Genomic DNA, 21175 nt, shown 5'->3' with positions numbered 1-21175 from the left:
GCGGTTTCTCATTTCAAAGTAAAAGTCGTACTCCTAAGTTATAACATGTTAACTGACGCCTTTTGTCGGTCTGGTGGAATTTTGTGGCGTTCGTCTGTCATTCATCGAGAGTTTAATTGAATATTAAAGTACTAGTAATACTGTGGTGCGACAATGACGAAGTGGACACGAGGCGCACTCCGGAAGTGAAGGCGCAACTCGTGCTGAACCTTCTGCTGGACGGTGACGTCATGTTGTTGTCGTCTCATGGTTGTGTAGTTTGAGTTAGGGTTAGGGTTAGGGTTGGTTAGGTTAGGTTACTGTGTCCGTGTTTACTTGCTGGTTGTTTAGATTTATGATGTACAGATGGAGAACACATTCAACCCGGACCATGCAGAGGATCTCCAGTCCCAAGTAAGACGTGATCTTAGACGCAACGCACAACACACAATACATACCACACAATATACAACACACAATACACAACACACAACACACAATACACAATACACAACACACACACGTGTGTTGCTCCAGACCAGTGCGTTCTGTGGAGGCCTGCGACCCATTTTGACTTATTCACTGTACTGTACTTATATAACGACAAAGTAATTACAAAGTAATTATCAGCCACTTTCTTATCTCTGACCGGCGTACTAAAACAAGCTTATTGGTGTCATTGTCTGGTTCTGGTCTGTAACTCATGTGCAATAATCACAGCAAAATAGAAACGCTACTCAAGAGAAGGTGGGAAGATCTTCATGAATCCATATCTAGTCACTATCTACAGCCATGAGTGGTCACATGGTGGTGAGCATCTCTCCAGGTGAAGTCTTCTGGAGACGGACTGTGGAGACACCGTGTGTGTCTGGGAATAATGACTGACAGTTTTCAGCACGGTGAACTTAGAAATCTTTAAGATTACTTTATTTTTCCCTCTGGAAATTTGTCACATTCACCTTGTGTTTGATGTGAAAACCAGGTTACACTAAACCATGCCTATAAAACATTGAGTATAAACGATTGTACACGTTTATTAATATAATTTGGTATTAGCCTACGGTGTAATTACAAATGGTATTCTTCCAACACACACATTTAGCATTTTGTTCATTTGGACCATCTTCTGTCCCACCGAAAGGGCCCTATAATATATGGAAAAGAAAGTAAAGTAAAGTTTTTTTGATTCTCAAATTATTTCCACTTGTCTGGCAGCAGAATGCCTTTGAATACTCGGTCTGTTCCACCCCTGTGAGGCAGCACGAGTCCTTTGGAGGACGACTCAAACCTTGACTGGCGAACGTTTGGCGCTGGGCTTGCATGTAAAATGTTGGTGTCACTTTGTCAAACCAGCAAAGCCATGATCAGGGGTCATAGTGTGATTCATAACACGTGGTAACGGTGTGTGCCGACGTCTGTTTCTTTGTGTCATGTGGCTGCGGTGTTGAAATCTTAGATTGAAGAAGTCGAGGCCCTGTCCTCAATCTACGGAGATGAGTGGTGTGTCATCGACGAAGCGTCTAGAATATTCTGCATTAAAATATCGAACGACGTGGGTCCCACGAAGCTGACAGCATGCTTGCAGGTAACATCACACAAACACCCGTCTTATGTCTTCTTTTTCCAAACCTCTGTCGTGTGTGTGTAATATATGATTGGATCTGATGGATCTATGTCCGTGTTTTCTACATGCACAGGTCATTCTTCCGTCTGATTATCCAAGCTCCGCGCCACCAATCTATCAGATTAAGTAGGACCAACTAATATGTTCAACTGTAACGCAACTGAGTTGAGTTGAGAGAAGGATCCCTACCAACCTGTTGTGTGTTAATCTCCTCTGCAGTGCGTCGTGGCTGCGTGGTCTTCAGAGGGTAACATTGGCAAACAGCCTGGAGGAAATTTATGTGTGAGTGTGTTTTGGTGTTTTTCACTCAGGCTACGCGGTAGACCGATCTTTGTTTGAATCTCAGCAGATCTGCCGATGACTGTGAACATAAACCGCACAAGGGATTATAACATCTGATCCCTGTGTATTAATGAAAAAAAAAAATCGATCTCTAAATTAAGCCTATATTCTGTGTGGCAAATGTGTACACTTTGTGGAGTCTAGGCCCTAACAAGGAAATATTTCCATTTTTAACAGAGAGAATGTTGGGGAGAGCATTCTCTACCTTTGGGTAGAAAGAATTCGGGAGTTCCTCCTGGAGAAATCACAGAGCGCAGGAGCAGGTAAGAAGGCAGAAGGTTATGGACCATTTTCAGATTAATTTGCTTTGGCTGCGATGCCGAATATCCTTCAGGGTTCCATTTCAATGCTTCACTCTCACATGATAGCCAGTGAAGTACAACCCAATTCAAAATAATCTTCAAATGATGAGAAGAGGGCAATATGGTTCAGTTGAGCAACTGCTATTTTTGGACAATAATAATAGTCCTAATCATAATTATAATTAATGATATATTGTAAAAACGCCAAGAGCATTCCTTAATCACAAGGTAATACGCTTACCCAAATACTAGTTTTTTTTCCTTGTGCTTTGATAAAGCTCTTTTGACTACAGGAGGCAGGCTGGGCTGTGATAAAGGGTTAAAAATACTCTCTTTGTGGGTAGATGTTGAGTGACTGAAGGGAATTAAGATGGATATCTAGGCAATGGCTTTGGAAAAATCTTTAGAAAGTGTAAAAAGAGTAAATAATAAGAAAAAGGGAATCCAAAAAGATTTGTTTTTGTGCCTGTGATTTTTTAATGTGAATCCTTAACCGTGAAATGATTCAGTCTCTTCTGGGTAGTGAAAGAGAAGCGAATAGAGGACGGACTGATTAATATGGCGATGAGCAGAGAGGGATGCTGCACCTTTGCCCGGGGAATGGAGATTGGCAGCTTGTTGACTAGAGTAGAAAGGTGACCTGAAGGAGGAGGCGCCTCATGGGGGAAAAGGAAATGAAAAGGAGAGTAAACAGGACAGAAAGCCTGACCCAGGTAAAGAGACAAAGGAGAAGCCCCGGGCTGAATGGAGCAGCGAACAGAGAGCAGACACAAAGGAGATGGTGGTCCAAAGTGTGCGTGAAGTCTGACACACCACACGTACACATTTGATATTGTTTTTCTATTGACTCCCGTTCAGATTATTGATGTGTTACATCCTCTTCCTTAAACAACATACAATATCTCGATATTTCTGTGTATTATTCAAGGTGTTAATGTAAGACGTGCGTATGCTTAATATTTCTATTGTTGGTTACAATTCAAAACATTGTGACTGTAACCCGCTGAACCCCGTCATCTATCAGAGTCTGAGCTGTGGCAGGTTTGAAATGGGAACGATTTTTAACGTGATCATGTAAATTGAAGTTGAAACCAAACAGATGACTCTGACCTGAATACCAAAGAGGAAGAGCCCGGTGGAGTCAATCTGACAACAGAGGAAGATGTGGATAAAGACGAAGGTGATGATGATGAAGAGTTACCAGACTTCAGGACACTGAACACAGAACATGTCCATCCCTTCATGAATCACCAAAGTGGTAGGACATTTTTTTTCTTAATTGATAATATTAAGCGCTGCCATATAATACACAGCGTGGTTAGGGTTAGGGTTTAACCCTTCACCTAACCCTCATGATGTTGGGTTAGGGTTGAACCCGGACCCTAACCCTCATGATGTTGGGTTAGGGTTGAACCCGACCCTAACCCTCATGATGTTGGGTTAGGGTTGAACCCGGACCCTAACCCCCATGATGTTGGGTTAGGGTTGAACCTGACCATAACCCTCATGATGTTGAGTTAGGGTTTATCCCGGACCCTAACCCTCATGATGTTGGGTTAGGGTTGAACCCTTCACCTAACCCTCATGATGTTGGGTTAGGGTTGAACCCTTCACCTAACCCTCATGATGTTGGGTTAGGGTTGAACCCGGACCCTAACCCTCATGATGTTGGGTTAGGGTTGAACCTGACCCTAACCCTCATGATGTTGGGTTAGGGTTGAACCCTTCACCTAACCCTCATGATGTTGGGTTAGGGTTGAACCCTTCACCTAACCCTCATGATGTTGGGTTAGGGTTGAACCCTTCACCTAACCCTCATGATGTTGGGTTAGGGTTGAACCCGGACCCTAACCCTCATGATGTTGGGTTAGGGTTGAACCTGACCCTAACCCTCATGATGTTGGGTTAGGGTTGAACCCGACCCTAACCCTCATGATGTTGGGTTAGGGTTTAACCCGGACCCTAACCCTCATGGTGTGGTCCTTTGTGTTACTCTGGGTGCACCATAGAGGGAGAAGAGGGAGAAGTGCCTCCCGTCAAACATGGCTCCATCATCACCGACAGACGCAGCACCTTCCAGCCCCACCTGGCCCCGGTGGTGACCCCCGGTCAGGTGAGCCCCGCCACACCTGGACTGGGTCGGACACGTTGGACAGGTGTTTCTGGGGATTTAATACATGTCACTAACATTGGTTACTTAAGTTTACAATATAGTTAGTAACGATTCAATTATTTAATGATGATGATTATTATTTAATTAGTTGTGAATTTTTCTGTTTTTGCTGAATTATAATACATCTCTGTTTTTCATTTTAAGGATCTGTCTGTGTGTGGAATATTTTGCTCATCACGTCATCATTTGTGGGACATTTTTCATAATCATTCCCTTTAAGTTTAAGTTGTTGTGTCAGCAGTTTCTGGGCTATCCTCAAACCAGTTATGAACCTCTGCTTAAGACAAGGTGATAGGGTTCAAATAACCAGTTATGAACCTCTGCTTAAGACAAGGTGATAGGGTTCAAATAACCAGTTATGAACCTCTGCTTAAGACAAGGTGATAGGGTTCAAATAAAGGGAAATCATTGTTGTTCTTTAGTAGATAGAAAATGTTGCTTTGATTATTCATTTGGGGAAGGATAAAAAATAGTGATGAAAAAAATAAGACACCAGTGTCGTTCTTTGTTCATCGATGTAGAGAAAAATATAGAGGAACATTTTAAGTGATTCTGGTATTGGTTTCCTGATGCAGGTGAAGATGGTTCTTGATCAGCTGTACGGAAATAAGAAGATTGCAAGTGCCACGCACAACATATATGCTTACAGGTCAGGTCTGATATTTACCTGTGGTCTGCTAAAGTTGAATTGTGTGTATTTAATTATTAATTACTTAAATTACTTAATTATTAATTATCAACACTTTACTGTAGATATTTTTTAAATGCACTTCAATAGTTTTGTGTCAAATACAAAGAGGAAATAATTAATTAGTGTGTGTGTGTGTGTGTGTGTGTGCGCCTTGGTGTGTGTGTCTATTCCCCACTGAGGAGGGGGCCGGCGTTCCGTGTCATTTTGTGATTAAAACCATCAAATGTTCCCTTACCTTGTGCCAAGCACAGCACTTATGACTGTGTGTCTCTCTCTCTCTCTCTCTCTCTCTCTCTCTCTCTCTCTCTCTCTCTCTCTCTCTCTCTCTCTCTCTCTCTCTCTCTCTCTCTCTCTCTCTCTCTCTCTCTCAGAATCTATTGTGAGGACAAGCAGAGCTTCCTGCAGGACTGTGAGGACGACGGGGAGACTGCTGCGGGCGGGAGACTGCTCCACCTACTGCAGGTAGGCTGGGTCTCACACACACACACACACACACACACGGGCACACACACACACACACACACACACACACACACACACACACACACACACACACACACACACACACCGATGTGTGTCAAAAATGTAATTACTATAATGTGTATTCAAACAAAAACACAAAGACTCAATCCGCCCCTGCATTGCATTGTTCACTGAAGTCTGGGTTGGATTGATATTGTTCAATGTGCTTATGGTGATATCTTCAGCCATTTAACCCAAAAATGATACCCTGCACATTAGCGTTTAATAGCAGACAACGCCTTAATGCCTTAAGTTGAACTGTGTGAATAATTCATGGTTACCGTTTCACAACCATATTCTGACATCGTCATAATAGCTGATAGGGTAATAAGACTTGTGTTGTTCACAAGGCTTTTAGAACGCCTAATCAAGGCTCCTTCATGCTCAGTGCGTCTTTTGAATCCAGAGCATGTTGTGGGAAACAGGAAACAGAAAGCGCGTGGGTGGCAGAGCTGTGCCAGTGGGGCCCTCACTGTGTGGGCTGGGGGGGCCTTAAACCCTAACCCTACCGTCCTTGAGGGTTAGGGTTAGGGTGAGGGTGAGGGTGAGGGTGAGGGACGTCGTGACGATGAAGGCTAAGGCTAGGCTCTTTGACGTCACTAAACTAGGAATGTTTACAAACTGGTCGGCAGAGACTGACAAAAACACGGGATTTTACTCCTAGTTAGTTAATAAAATGGCAAAGATTAGTATGTTGAAGATAATATAATACGTCTTTTTTTTATAGTTCAAAACAAAATAAAAAACCGTTTTGGGGTCACTGCCCCTTTAAGAGAGAATGTAATGTGCGTGTTCTACCGGCATGCATGTTCTGAGCTGATAGCGTGAGCTCACAGAGTCCTCAGAAGGGGGCGTCTCCTTTGCTTCTGAAAGGTGCCTCTAATGATCACAAGGCCGTCCACAAACAAAAAGCAAAACCAAAAACATTCAACGAAATGTCATCCAGCCAACATGTGGTTCCACCGCCTCCCACGGCCCCAGCAGGAGAGAGAAATCATCTCTCTCTCTCTGGTGGACCATATGGCATCACAGGTGGCCCACGTTCTTACTCTGTCCTTCAATGTTTTTATTTTCTGCCCCTCTGTCTGGTGTAGCCCTTTGAACATTTAAGCCGTGTTCACACATGTCCTCCGTCTTTTCTCCGCATTTGTAGAGCAGGAGGTTCGACCGTGAGGGTCATTCACACTTATTCACACTTGATCCCCGATATGCGGACATCGGTGTCGCTCATCAGTAGAATCTCAGTAGAGTCATCAGTAGAATCTCCGGCTGCTTAAGGGGGGGGGGCGGGCTTGCGAGGGGCAGAACTCATCGCGATCATGTTAAATGTTGCTGCAGCGATGCATCATATATTCCGTTGCATCCACAACATCCGCATCGATCGATGAAAGAATGGAGCATGAGTTAGAGACAAATAGAAGAAACGACGTACAAGAAAGGCGTCGCGAACGACTGCGTTACCGGAGGAAGAGAGTGTCTTTTTTGGCTTCATTTCACATCTAACAAACGCTGGGACAAATGTAGTTGATTTCTGTGTTTAACTGAGAAAACAGGGAGTGGAAGGACGGGACCCTATAATCTTCAGCTAACTGTTGTCAATAATAATTGTTACGAGAGTAGCGTGTGTGTGTGTGTGTGTGTGTGTGTGTGTGTGTGTGTGTGTGTGTGTGTGTGTGTGTGTGTGTGTGTGTGTGTGTGTGTGTGTGTGTGTGTGTGTGTGTGTGTGTGTGTGTGTGTGTGTGTGTGTGAGAGTGAGTGGACGAGCGAGGAGAGCGAGCGGTAGCGCGTGTCAGTTTAGTGAAATAATGAACAAGTCCGGTTGTATCTGTGCAAACGTGTACAGTAAAGTTAGTGAAACTAAGAATAAAGTACCCAGCCTGTCAAGAATCGGTGGCCGCTTCATTCCGACCATATTCAAACCTATAAGCAGACCCACTGCCGTTAACCCCGAGAGAACATCGGCCCTGGAGGGAACGTCTCCCCTGTGCTCCTCGACTACGGTCTGGGAGCCGACAGCAGGAAAGGCGTAACATAATAATTAAAAAAAACATTTTCTATAGACGCGTGCAGCTGTGAACTCATGTATTGAAATTTATTGTATGATGTTGTACTTGAGGGTTACGATAAGACCTATCATTTAGCGTTCACCACGAATGACTCTGAAAAGCAGTGCCACATTTAAATACGTTTTAAACCATTCAGCGAACAAAAGGCAACAGGCTGGTTATCAATTAGGGTGCGGGTGCCACTCAATGACATGCAAACGGAGACCGAAGCGTCATCAACACGCCCACTCAACTGGTGTGACATGTTGACGTCCTACTGCTCATTCACATATAAGGCAATTAGCATTTTTCAGGAGGTCCAACGTCAGGATAAGTCATTCACATATACGGCCCGTCTGTAGACTAGCGGGAGAATAGACGGTTGCACGTCCATATGTGAAAGCAGCTTTAGTTTAGACCATTACACAGATGGTTCCTCATCCAGCTTCAGTTGCGGTTTTAATGTCTTGCACAATCATGTATTTTACGTTGCATAGTTTGGTGATTGTCCAAACACATGGCCAAATTATCATGGCAGTACTGAAAAAGCATATTCATCATGTACTACTAGTCGTTTAAGAGATGCCTCTATCGAGAGCAACTCCTGGGTTCACAAACACTCAGGGGTCAAGCCCTGAACCTCGGTGGCTCAGAGTCTGAACATCCTCCCGTACGGTGGCGGCTTTAGGTACGGGCGGAGCGGACAGCCGCCCGGGGCGGCATTACAGGGGGGCGGCACGAGCACACAAAAAAAAAAGAATGCATTTTCTATTATTGATCATATCCCCCCCCCACCGGCAACAACTCCGCCAGCCCGTAATCGCCCCCCCCCCCGTCAACAACTCCGCCAGACCGTAATCGCCCCCCCGTCAACAACTCCGCCAGCCCGTAATCGCCCCCCCCCCGTCAACAACTCCGCCAGACCGTAATCGCCCCCCCGTCAACAACGGAGGGGCACGGAGGGGGTCTCGCCCGGGGCGCAATTCAATGTAGAAGCGCTACTGCTCCCGTAGGATCCTCCTCTATAACAGGAGAGCTAGGGGGTAGGCCTGTGGGCACAGCGGCAGTAGGAAGCTGCTACTGACGGGCCAATAGAGTGGCGCTTCGTTTAGGAACAGCGGCGGCAGAGAGATGAAAGACGCCACACCTGTGTGTACGGAGGAGGTGTTTCTGCTGCCGCTAAACCTCCTGGTAATCCTCTCCTCCAGAGGAGATTCAGGAGCGTTCGTTTGAGTTCATACAAAAGAAGAAGAAGCGCCTGTTGAACGGCATCGTGACTCCACCTCCACACCACAGGATGGGCTCTCGTTCACGACCGGTCCGTCGCACCGGTGGGAGACTTTGACTACCTGGAAAAATTAAAAGCCTCTCTTCCGTCCGGCCCTGAACAAGCGGAGGGTGCTGACTGACCATGTGAATGGTTGCCAAGCGACGGCTGTGAAGTAACCACTTCACAGGTTTCTGGTCACTAATAAATACCAATAGTTTGTTTGATCCGGACAAAATGAAAATGACTCTAATGTCATTGCATCGGATTGTGCATCAGATTGTAGAAAGCTGCCCTCCTATCGTTCTCATCCCGAGGTTGACTGAACCTCTTCCACTCATTTAACTCAAGCTGCATTTAAAGGAAAAATTGCAGTGATGAAAACGCGAAATGTTTCCGACATGCACAAAAAGTGCAAAAAAAAAACCTAAGTAATAATTTCTGAAGAAAGAAAAGTCAGACAGGTACTCTTATCTCTCTGCAGAGCATAGAGATAAGAACGATGGGGACGTGAACCTGTACAACCTGAACTGCTACATAGTACAAAACTATGAGCTGGCCGCTACGGGCTTCCTGCTGCCACAGATGACCCGTCTCAAGGCGCTGCGTTGTCTCCAGACGCTTCAGAGTTCTGAGTCATCTGTACTCTTCTCTTCCATCACGCTCCAGTACATTTGGCTCTGCTCTGAGCTTCTCATTCTCTCAAAGACATCCTTGCTTCCTGCTTCCTAATTTAGACGGGGTGCCAGATCTTTCTCTACCGCTGAATGGGCCACGTGAGGTAATGAATACAAGCGGGCTGATTAATAGTGGGTTGGCAGCTGATCGTGGTTCCCCATTAGTGCTCCACAGTTGCACTTTTGTGTGTTTTGGAGGCCATTCATCCCCTGTTCCTTGAATGCATGTAATTGTCAAGCGAAGGCTGCAGCCCAACAAGGGCCTGCCACGCGTGTGAGAGAGGCATCTGGACTGAATCCAGTCTTCCTTTGTTTTTGTTTTATTTTATATGTAGCTTGTGATCATTTCTCGGAAAATCCTAAATCTTTTCTCTCTCACATTCTGTCTCTTGTCGTCTTTCTCACTGTCGCCGAGAGAGAACGCACTGCAGAACACTAATGACTCTCTTCCCAAAACCCAAACAACAACAACAACAACAACAACATCGTTCTCTTTGTGTTTTTTTTCCCGCACCCGCACAGATCCTAGATGTGCGGAACGTGATGGTGGTGGTGTCTCGCTGGTACGGCGGGATTCTGCTGGGCCCCGACCGCTTCAAACACATCAACAACTGCGCCCGAGGCGTCCTGGTGCAGGAAGGCTACACCTCTTCCGCGGTGAGGCGCTAATATAGTTCAGCGCACATTGTGCCGCGGTTCAGCATCACAGCATCACTGCAGCCCGAGTCAAATGTATAGCGAGCAGCTCTTCCTGGAGCTAGCCGGAAGGGTACCTCTCTGTTAGCTGGCTTTGTGTTTTTATACACGCATGGGAAGCCTGTGGCAACCCGTCTCCGTCCCGATTAACGTGATGCAGAGCACCTGAGGAGCCGGGAGGAAACCTGCTCAAAAGGCAGAGGCTTCCACAGCCAATCAGGGCTCTCTCTTGGCTGGGGGTGGACGGAGAGTCCAGCCGTCGTGGCCGTGCCACCCGATCGTCTTTTAGTCCGTTTTTAGAAAGACTTTATTGTTTGATTAAACGGGCCGTTGTGGCGTAACACCCAAGCGATTTGCGTGCTGTTTTAAGTAAGGCGGGTTCAAGCCCCAGTTGAAGTTGAGTTTAACTGGGAATTCTGTCTAAGGTTAGGGTTAGTTAGTTAGTAGGATGAGTTAGTTAGGGTTAGTCAGACGGTTCCAACAGCCACAGATCTGCTAGGGATTCACTGGAACATTTACACGTCGTTATTCGTTTGTTCGGCTGTTTGTTTGTTGTTTCTCAGTGACAATCAATCACATTATGGATATTAGTTTACTTGAAGTGTCTTATCTGTGTACATGTCCAGGAGATCAGACAGTGTTTCTTCTTGCCCTCGCCACCAAAGGGATACAGGCAGTGCGCTGAAGTGTTCTCTAAGTCATCCTGCTGGTAACATAATGGACCATTCATCTTGTGCCACTGATAGATTAGATACTGCAAGTGCCTAGCCCACCATAGGTTTGCCGTATTAGTGTTACTTAGTTTGAAGTGTTGGCAAATTATTTGAGAGTGGAAAAAAAATGACTGTGTTTACACAGCACTTTCCTCTAGGCCCTAAGGCCACTCTGGGCTCGTCTACAAATAACTCTCATACACTTATACACTTATAGGTGTCTTGCCTGTGGACCAGGCAATGGGACCAGCCATCCCTGTGGTTCGTCTTGTTGTATGTTGTGTTCTGCAGCAATGCAGGGATTGGGGACAACGGAACAGAGAAGACATTGTTTAATTCCGCCGAGGCTTATTGCTGTACAGTTATGTGTTGTGGAAGAGGACCGTGACTCACAAAGCTTAATTAATTGACCTGAGTGCTAGCTCAAAATGAATAAATTATACGCATTCCCTTGAAGGAACAAATAACACTTTTAAATTAAAAGTGAGCTGGGAGATGTTATGGGAATATTGTTTGATGAGTGATGACATTTTGAAGGGGATTGTATTTTATTTAAAATGTTCAAAATGCTTGTCAGGTAGAACGCTCGCACTGTTGCCCTTATTTAAATTGAGCTGTTGAGATATTTCGAAGTGTGAAGCAAAGTATACTGCCACACACACAACAGCCTCAATGACAAATGACAACTTGATTCAATTGGTACATTTTGGAAATGTCCATTCTTGAATGAGGCAAACTCTACATCGTCTACACACCTGTAGGACTGCTGGCAGATGAAGGCATGTGAATGTTGAATTTGAACCACATGATCATTTCCTATGAGCTAGTCCGCACCCTGACCATGTGTGTGGTGTGTTGTTGTTGCCACAGGTAGAAGCCAAGAAGGAAAAGGGCAAGAAAACAAGAAGCAAGAAAGCAAAGTGAGTCCCTCTGAATGGAAAGCCTTGATCTGCAGCGTGACCCTATAACCCTAACCCCGGCCTGGAGATGATCTGGAGTGGATTCAGCAGATTACAGATGATTTAAAAGGGACTGAAGAAGTTACAATGCCTGGGATAATCAACAAGGGTTATGACTTTAAATGGATCATTACAGTTTAATTTAATGAAATGTATTAAATGACATTACATATCATATTTTGACTTTGTGCTTCATGAGTTGATTAAAACCTCAAAATGTGTTTAATGTCACATTTTGAATCTATTTTAATAAAGAATTGTGAGTTACACACATATTGTATACACAGCTCATTTTTATTTTTTATATATTTTTGTCTATATAACATCTATAAACATCAAAGCTATGCAGTGTGGCGTTAGAGTGGCGTTTCCAATGGACTACAACAACCTCGTGTCGGTGCTGCTGAACGCCTCCCCAGAACGCTGCTGCATCACACATGCAGAGGGAATTTATTCAATGACTCAAGGAACCGATAGCGTTGCTTTCCACGGTTGCAAGTGCCTCTCTCTCTCTCTCTCTCTCTCTCTCTCTCTCTCTCTCTCTCTCTCTCTCTCTCTCTCTCTCTCTCTCTCTCTCTCTCTCTCTCTCTCTCTCTCTCTCTCTCTCTCTCTCTCTCTCTCTCTCTCTCTCTCTCTCTGTCTTTCTTTGGAGAGCATTTTGCCATCTCTCTTTTTCGCTGGGTCTCTCTCCCACTACACCACACGCACGGCCCTCTTCCCGTTCCTTCTTTCCGTTGTTCCTCCTCCCTATGCTAGCTGTGTTCTATTGGCCATCTGTCCTCATCTCCGATATTGCTCAGCATGCCTCATGTCATAAGTAACATTTGGTAACTGTTCCTACGATAACATCATCAAACGTATGGCTGTGCAGGTCATTACACCGATTAATTGGTCATTAAATGAGTCTTTGCTTGGATGATTGGGTGGTTATAATTAAATAAGTGACAGCTTCGTAGAGACGCGTTTACATGTTGCAGGAATCGAATCTAATTTGGAACCATTGAGAATAATGATAATGATAATTTGATCTAGCAGCGCTGTCAGAGACAGGTTGTCATGACACTATCATCACACACCCCTCCTCAAGCGGCCGTGGCGTCTTCCCAAAACCTCGACTGATGAATGTGTACTCGGCACGAGATCAGAATTAAGCCCTGGGCCATCTGTAAGGCACAGTCCTTAAAAGCATGTAACCGTACAATACGTAATTGCTTTATTTGTTCTTCTTATAATTGCCTATTGCGACCATGTCTCTACACCATGAACGACACTAAGACGCTCAGACGCCCCAGAGGGGGGGAGGGGGGTGGGGTTGTCAGGACCGACCTTGTAACTCGGTCCAAGGTCAAAGCCCATGTTTAGGCTGCAGCTCATCTCGCCATTTATCACGGCTGTAAAACTTATCAAATAACCAGCATTATTCATTACAAAATATGGCAAATTATGAGTTGGAATGCTTTTAAGGGGCTGAACGATAAGCGATTTTGTAATTATTTTTTGTGACATTTGAGTAGGTTCCAATATGTACGCCAGTAGATCTATTTGATAACAATTGGACGTGTATTGCCTATTTCAGAGGTCTTCACGGAAGGTCGTGTCTGAGTTTCAGCAGCTCTTGATTCAAGGGTTCGTTCCAAATGTTAATTGATTGGACAATAACCAATAGTAGCCAGCCCCTGCTGTGGCGTCGTTTCATGGAGAACCCGTTTGCAACAAAGGGTGGACAAGGGCTGGATGTGTAATGTATTCAACCTTCTCAAAGTGTTTCCACAAATTAAAACAAGCTGTCCTCTGAATCACATCACTGAATCAGCAACACAATTGATCGTAATCACTTAATAGTCTCTAACGACGAGCATAGCTGCCTGGGCAGAAGACGTCAATGCGGTTCACTGGAGGCTTTTATCTCAGTTCCAATACTTCCAGAAGGTCCGTAGTTGGTCTGAGAGACAGAAGTAGGCAGATGTCTTGTGCTTTGTGCCAATGTGCAGCTGACGCGCTCAGCCTGGTGCTAGGCGGTGGACTGCAGACAAAGAACCGCGACCACTTGGGATACAATAAATCACCTTCTTCGTGGATCAAAAGGACCATGGGCTAAATGGAGAGAGTCACATCGATTGATCTTAAATCTACATTTGTGGATGTCCCGCTCCTCCCTGAAGCGCAAGGTTACCCGGAGCGCAAAGTCGGAGCATCAAACCGGATCGCCAAACAGATGTTTGGGTTAATTTGGCGTGTCTACAATGCATCGTAAATCAGATTAACAATGGGAGCCTATCTGACGGAGTCCAACTCGAGCGGGAACTTTAGCAGCAGGGACACTGAGAACGGGAGCGGTCTCCTACCTGCCACCCTGGTGGGGATCTTCTCGGTTCTGATGGTAACTCTGGTGATCGTTATCGTAGCTGGCAACGCACTGGTCATCATGGCTTTTATTGTGGATAAGAGCCTGAGAACTCAAAGCAACTACTTCTTCCTCAACCTCGCTATCTCGGATTTCCTTGTGGGTGAGTCTCCGTCTTCTGCTTCAACTTCTCCTCCGTTCCTTTGTGTTCCTGACCTTTATTTGACGTGCCGTGTCTCCTCAGGAGCCTATAGCCTTAGGAGCCAGGGTTTGTTCGAGTGGCCAACACCTATATCTGGCCTCTGCCTTAATTCAATTTATAACGCAACGGTTTATATGTATTCATATCAGTGGACAATAGAAGCGCAGCTCTTGAAATATGGATGTTATTTATGAACAACAAAGAACCTGCTCCTTTGATACTGTAGTCTGACTACTGAAAGTGCAACGGCATGAGGTGACGCTGAGCGTCAGTGCTCCGGCTGACGTTTCCGTCCCCTCGCCACGCAGGTACCTTCTGCATCCCGGTCTACATTCCGTACAACCTGACAGGTCGCTGGATGCTGGGCCGAGGTCTGTGCAAGGTGTGGCTGCTCATGGACTACCTGCTCTGCACGGCGTCCGTCTTCAACATCGTCCTCATCAGCTACGACCGGTTTCTCTCCGTCACCAGAGCGGTGAGGCGAATCAACACGCGCCACGCATCAACACAGCGCACACTTCCACACACACACACACACACACACACACACACACACACACACACACGCACACGCACACACACACACACACCCGCGCACTGACACAAAGAATTTAGGGCGCTACTCTGAGTCACACTGCTGGTGCCATGGTCTAATCACGCGGGGTTTCTGGTCTCAGCTGTGTGTGTGTTAGTCATGTACTGTAACTGTACATGTGCTATAAACTTTAGGATTTAGGAATCTGTGGCATGATGGAGATGTCTTTGGATTTGCGGAGAAATATCTTGATTTATCCCAATATCCCAGGCCTGAAATCAATACTGTAAACGGATTATATGTGATTGAGGCATTATACATTTATTATGCAATTGGAGGTTGGGTTATGGGTTAGGGTGTTCAAATAACAAATGTCATTATCGATCATTAAAAATAATGGAAAGACAGTTAGATCATCACCTTTTATCGTTCACCAGCATCAGGTTTTTCCGCTTGGACACTTCACTATTCGTCAAAAAACGTCAAAAAAAATACAACAATTGTTAGTAAGAGTGGATCAGAAACAAATCGACAAGCCTAATCAGTGGAACAGTAGGTTGCTCTGGATCTGCATAAATAAATAGTCTGCGTTGTTGACATAAATCCAATGAAACTGCAGTTAGTGGTTAATTAGTTTCTTGCTAAATAAAGGAACAACCTTAAGAGATGCTTTTGGTCTTTGTACCATCACCTTCAGCAGAGCTTGAACCCGTCCACAGTCGTGTTCAAAATTGACGTGCTCTGTTTGGTGAGAGGGAAAGCAAAGAGGATCGGCGCTGGACTGGAGTGTGGACAGAACACGGCCATGCTGACAGAGAGTTAGGCTGGTGAAGACTACAACAATGGCGTACAAAGACAACAACAGGAGCGATACGACGGACGAAGAGGAGGAGCAGGAGAGGATCAGGGTATAGGCCAGATGTGTCTTCTCTTTGTTGTGGTAACAAGCCTTGGGATGGACAATAGACACACCTGCGAACACACACTCAAAAACTTGGTATATTGTCAGGTATCTATACCGGTGATTTATTAAATGATTCATTTACTGATTGCACGCTGTATTTACTGCTTGATGATTAAAACAAGTATGAACCAAAAACAAAACGGATCATGGATGGGGGGGGGAGCTGATCCTCACAGATAATAATGACGGGGGGGGGGGTTAGTCATGTTTATTAGCATGGAGCCTGAAACATTATGAATAACATGAGGGCTGGAACCACACACATCATCCACAGCCTCCCGGTGTAATGACCCGAGGCTCCACTGGCCATGAAGCCGCTTCGCTGCTAACTAAAGCCGTTTCTCAATTCGCGTTCTCGTGTGTACTCGTGTACTTTGCGTTCTCGATAAACGTCATCAGTGGTAGCCCAAGCACTGTTCCAATTCCAAGTACGCGAGAACGCGAGTACTGTCGTAAAACCCGTGTGTGTTCTCGATGCGTTCTCGATGAGGCCGTTCTACCGAGGACGCATCGGAGGTGACTCGTGTGGACTTGGGACCGTTAAATATCCCAGAATGCATCATCGAGTCCGCTGCTGTTCCAGTTGCAGAGTGCGTACTCGCGTTCTCGGAAGTCTGTACTTGAAAGTCCGGACTTGCCGAGTACGTACTTCCAAGTCCGCGAGTACGTAGTCCGCGTACTTGGTATTGAGAAACGGCTTAAGACAGCTGAGAGCACCAAGACGGCATTCACAACACAGGGCCGACATTCTTGATCGAACACGCTCTTTAAATCAGCGTGTTTAGCACGACAAGACAAAGCCGTTAGTTCCCTCAGCAGTTACAACGGGAAGGACTGCAGCCCCCGTGCAGTGAAATGGTACTGATGATAATAATAATAATAACAATCGTGGACAATGATATTTGTCTGACTAGTGTCTCACCGAACTGTCTCCACCAGGTCAGGTACCGGGCGCAGAGGAACATGACGCGCCAGGCCGTGACCAAGATGGTGGCGGTGTGGCTGCTGGCCTTCCTCCTGTACGGCCCCGCCATCCTCATCTGGGAGTCGTCGCGGGGCCACAGCGTGGTGCCCGCCGACCAGTGCTTCGCCGAGTTCTACTTCACGTGGTACTTCCTCCTGAGCGCGTCCACCTTCGAGTTCTTCGCGCCCTTCGTGTCGGTGGCCTTCCTCAACCTCCGCATCTACCTGAACATCCGCCGCCGCAACAAGAGCATGGCGGCGGCGGCGGCGGCGGCGGCGTGCGTGGAGGACTCCTCCTCCGCCGCCGCCGCCATGCAGCAGGACCTCCGCTCGCCCAGCGGGAACGGCGCCGCGCTGTCCGTGTTTTTCGTCAAGACGCGCAAAGTGTCGTCCGGCGAACCCGCCGAACCCGTCGTCCCCGCGGTCACGGAGGACGAGGACGAAGACTTCGGCGCCGGACCCCGGACCTTCGTACACAGGAACCAGCCGCCCCCCCGCGGCGGCGGCGGTGGCGGCGGCGGCGTCGTCGTCTTCGACGCCCGGTCGCCGTGCGGCGCCGCCGGCCGCCGGACTCAGGGCTCTCGACTGACTCGGGACAAGAAAATCGCCAAGTCGCTGGCCGTCATCGTGTGCGTCTTCGGGGTCTGCTGGGCGCCCTACACGCTCCTGATGATCATCCGCGCCGGCTGCGGCGGGGCGTGCGTGGGGCACTACGGGTACGAGACGACCTTCTGGCTCCTGTGGCTGAACTCGGCCATCAACCCCTTCCTGTACCCGCTCTGCCACAGCAGCTTCCGCCGCGCCTTCTCCAAGATCCTGTGTCCCAAAGGGCCGTCGGTCCAACCTCAGGGCGAGCTGCAGTCCTGCTAGCGAAGCCGCCCCCCCCCCCCCCCCCCCAACTGCTCTTCCATTAAGGGGTCGCCCCCTTTCGAGCTAAAGTTTGGACCCCCGTTCAGACACATTCAGGTGGACGACGTCTCCTCCGGAATGGAAGTCGACTTAAGCCGAACAAAGAACAGCGCAGACAGCAATACAAAGGAGGCTTAAGAGCTTTTTTCTTTTTTTTATTGCGAGGCAAAGACAATTTGAGTTACATAACAACCAGTGGCGGTTCTAGGGGGGGGCCAGGGGGGGCCAGTGCCCCCGTAACTCTGAGTCCGGCCCCCCCAAACGAGCCAACCCCCCCCCCCCCCCGGTCAACAATCGCGCCTGCAATAGCGCTCGTCCGTGACCCCCCCCCCCCCGTCAACAATTTGGTTTGTGCCCCTCTAACAGAAAAGCCGGCCCCATCTCGGCCCCCCCATTAAAACCGGTCTAGAATCGCCACTGATAACAACTGGGGGTCATGAGATATACGATGTATTCTGAGACAGGATCCCATTTACACAGTTGCGGTTTTTGGGATTAAGATAAGAAACATGCCCAGAAATTGTATGGGCATTATTTTATTTATTTATATAATTGTTAACTCTTGTTAGGATTTCAAGTGAAACCTTAATATTTCAAACCTTACAATAATTTCCCAAATCATAGAAATATATATATATATCATATAGATGCAATCACTACCGTGTGAAGAGTTTACAATTTTTAACTATGTGTAGTCCTGCAGCAACAGAGCTTCAAGGTCAAAGTATGTAGACGTGATGCCTAACTAAGACCAAGAGTCAGTGTGTATATAGCTCAACAAAAAAATCATGTATTTCAATGTGTGTGTGTGTGAAGAGTGGGTTGTCTAAAAGAGAGTGCCATCGAAGCAGAACTCACTCTGTGAGTTCATGTTCAGGAAATGGAAGACGAGGGAAATAGGGGAAATAATTTCAAAAGCCAAGAGGGAAATCAAAGTGCTTAGTATTTGTTGTCAGGATTGAACAAATTTTTATTGGCCCATAAAAACCCATTGGACTTTGTATCCAGGCGTTGGACCGTTTTCATATGAAGCGTTGTAATTTTTTTTACCCAGTTTATAAAGAGTAATAACGTTTTACTCAGGGTTTAAGGTGTACTTCTGTGAAAGAGCCCTGGTGAATATTTCACTCCTTGCCTTCAGTGAGTTAAGTAAATAGAATATCATGGATTTAATTGAAGGGATCTGCGACAATGAACTGCAAGGAACAGTTGGCCAAGAGACGTAGATCCTTATTATCAAACTAAGCCAAGCTGATCTGTGGCGACGTTCATAACAGCGGTCCTAACCTTTCTGGGGCCTAGAAACACCATCACCCCAACCACAAATTCAAAGCACATCAACTTAAAGTTGCTCGCAATATATTCGCAATATTTTACGCACAGGCAGATTAAAATCAGGCAATTCTTCTTTTTTTTTAATGAAATCGAGCAAGAATAATACATTTATAAATTAATAAATATCACTAATTATACAGGAAAAACAATGCGTCAACATTTCTTTAACCTACGTCAGGAATAAGGCTATCCGAGGCACACTGATGGGGGAAACATCATGTAAGAAATAGACACTGTACGTAAAACGGTGAGGTTAAAAGATAAAACAAGCACTCATGAAAGTACTTTTATGGGAGGATTAGGAAAGATTGCAAACAGGAACATGCTGCCTTTGATATGAAATCGGCAAGCAATTGCTAAATAGCTGCGAGGAGTGCACGAGTTTTAACCGGCCTTTATCTTCTGATGTACCAAAAAAGTGAAATGAGAAATCTAGAAATATAAGGGCTCTAAGGTAAAGAAAAAAATCACAACAAATGCCTTTATCCTGCTGCAAAGACCACAGCAGATCTCACAACAGCTTCCCAACCAATTGGATTAAACATCATGATTTGAATCATTGTGCAGAATGAAAAAGCCTCCCAGTGCAGGAGCAGAAAGAGCGAACGCGTCTTCCGTTGTGATTTTAAATGACACATTATATGTGAGAGGAAGGTTCCGGCCCTACCACCACCTTTAAACCCTGTGATGGGGACGGAAGATTGCGTCTGTGTGACATGGACCCAGCGTGAATGAATCGGACGGTGGGAGGGATGCAACTTTTATTTGTTTTTATAATCTAATCCAATCAGACTTGTATCTCAACCCGGTGGCTCATCTTATTCATGGATCTGTTGTACTGAAGAAGGAACAGACCTCTAAGGGCTGCAAGTATGAAGAACTTTTTTGGGGGAATGGCCAGCAAACGTCAATTTAAAGGTATTTTGTGAAATGCCAACAGATGTTAAGATGAATAGCCAATGGTTGTGGAGACCTGGAGAGGCACAGGTGGACTTGTGAATTGAAAACGAATTGCTCTGCGCTGCTTGATGTTTCCATAAACAATGGGGGACCAAGGAGCAAATCCATTCTGTCTTCCAAGGGAGAGAAGGAGAAGAGAGGGAGAGTTTTGTTCAACACAGAGACCTCCCTGCCACAAGGATACGAATACAATCAAAGAGAATGTAGTAGTGACACTACCGACTGATCACACAGAAGCAGGCAGGAGAGTGAAAAGGCACAGTGCAGATAACAGAAATCCCGCCAAATAGTGATACAGAGACCAAGACCTTTAAGATATACACTTGAAAATACATAAATACATAAGTACATGTACTGTTATAAATGAATGTTGATGTTGTTAGAACCATGGAACTATGGACGTCTGGGTCCCATGTAGGTGGTGAGAATAAATGATGAAATAAATACAATTTTGAATGTCAAACTAAAAGCTTTGTTGATATTTTTTTTTTTACTCATCTTGGTTACTGAGACATAACCTCTTTTCCATATAAAATGTCCTCCAAATGGTGCCGTTAGTTATACGATACAATAAATGATAACTACGTCTAACTTATTGCTTCATTAATCTTGGAAACCATGGTTGTCATGTATTTTACTGAGAATCAAAAAAAATAAACATAAGCATAAACCCCAAATTAGGATGAGTTTAGATTTCTGACTAAGCAGAGCATTGACGTAACATGTTTGCAGAGGTTATGGAAATTAATTGTTCCAATTCCATTTGGATGGCTGGGCTCAAGCAGGCTGATTGAGACGGTTCAAGGCTGCGTTGTGGACTTTGTGTAAGATCATTTAGACGTATTTCAGGTCTGCAGATGTGTGGGCTGATAGAATAGCCAGGTAGCCATTCAGTGGGTTGGAGGAACAAAGCCATCATAAACTGCTGTTTAGTTCTCTGCTCAAGGCACAGAAGAGGAACGAGATGTTTTTT

At 45.8% G+C, this 21175-nt stretch overlaps 2 protein-coding genes across 3 annotated transcripts; both read left to right on the top strand.

Moving 5' to 3' along the window:
• The first annotated feature begins 245 nt into the window (after window positions 1-245).
• impact (impact RWD domain protein) lies at window positions 246-12241 on the top strand. 2 transcript variants are annotated; one of them, XM_084473462.1, is made up of 11 exons: window positions 246-393; window positions 1436-1564; window positions 1677-1729; window positions 1823-1885; window positions 2123-2208; window positions 3371-3505; window positions 4257-4360; window positions 4996-5069; window positions 5483-5573; window positions 10145-10279; window positions 11902-12241. In XM_084473462.1, exons 1-11 carry the CDS (start codon window positions 346-348, stop codon window positions 11953-11955), a joined length of 972 nt encoding a protein of 323 aa, XP_084329588.1. In that variant the 5' UTR covers window positions 246-345; the 3' UTR covers window positions 11956-12241. The 2 variants fall into 2 exon arrangements, with proteins under 2 accessions (XP_084329588.1, XP_084329587.1); XM_084473461.1 differs by having other exon boundaries at window positions 3347-3505.
• A 2015-nt stretch (window positions 12242-14256) lies between these two features.
• Window positions 14257-17868, top strand: LOC311352658 (histamine H3 receptor; the record flags this gene model as incomplete). Its single annotated transcript, XM_084472454.1, has 3 exons — window positions 14257-14497; window positions 14845-15011; window positions 16975-17868. The coding sequence occupies 3 exons, from the start codon at window positions 14257-14259 to the stop codon at window positions 17866-17868; spliced, it is 1302 nt and encodes a 433-aa protein (XP_084328580.1).
• Between the last annotated feature and the right edge of the window lie 3307 nt (window positions 17869-21175).

This window comes from Micromesistius poutassou, assembly GCF_964030765.1.
Source record: "Micromesistius poutassou genome assembly, chromosome: 9".
NCBI lineage: Eukaryota > Metazoa > Chordata > Actinopteri > Gadiformes > Gadidae > Micromesistius > Micromesistius poutassou.
Note: the sequence above shows the minus strand (reverse complement) of the source record. Positions and strands in the feature narration are given on the sequence as shown.

Excerpts from the sequence above, each read along its gene's own strand:
- impact (XM_084473461.1), top strand. The coding sequence starts at position 346 with ATGGAGAACACATTCAACCCGGACCATGCAGAGGATCTCCAGTCCCAA. Across the intron at positions 1,730-1,822 it reads CCACCAATCTATCAGATTAA|TGCGTCGTGGCTGCGTGGTC; the intron begins GTAGGACCAACT and ends TCTCCTCTGCAG. Across the intron at positions 2,209-3,346 it reads ATCACAGAGCGCAGGAGCAG|ATGACTCTGACCTGAATACC; the intron begins GTAAGAAGGCAG and ends GAAACCAAACAG.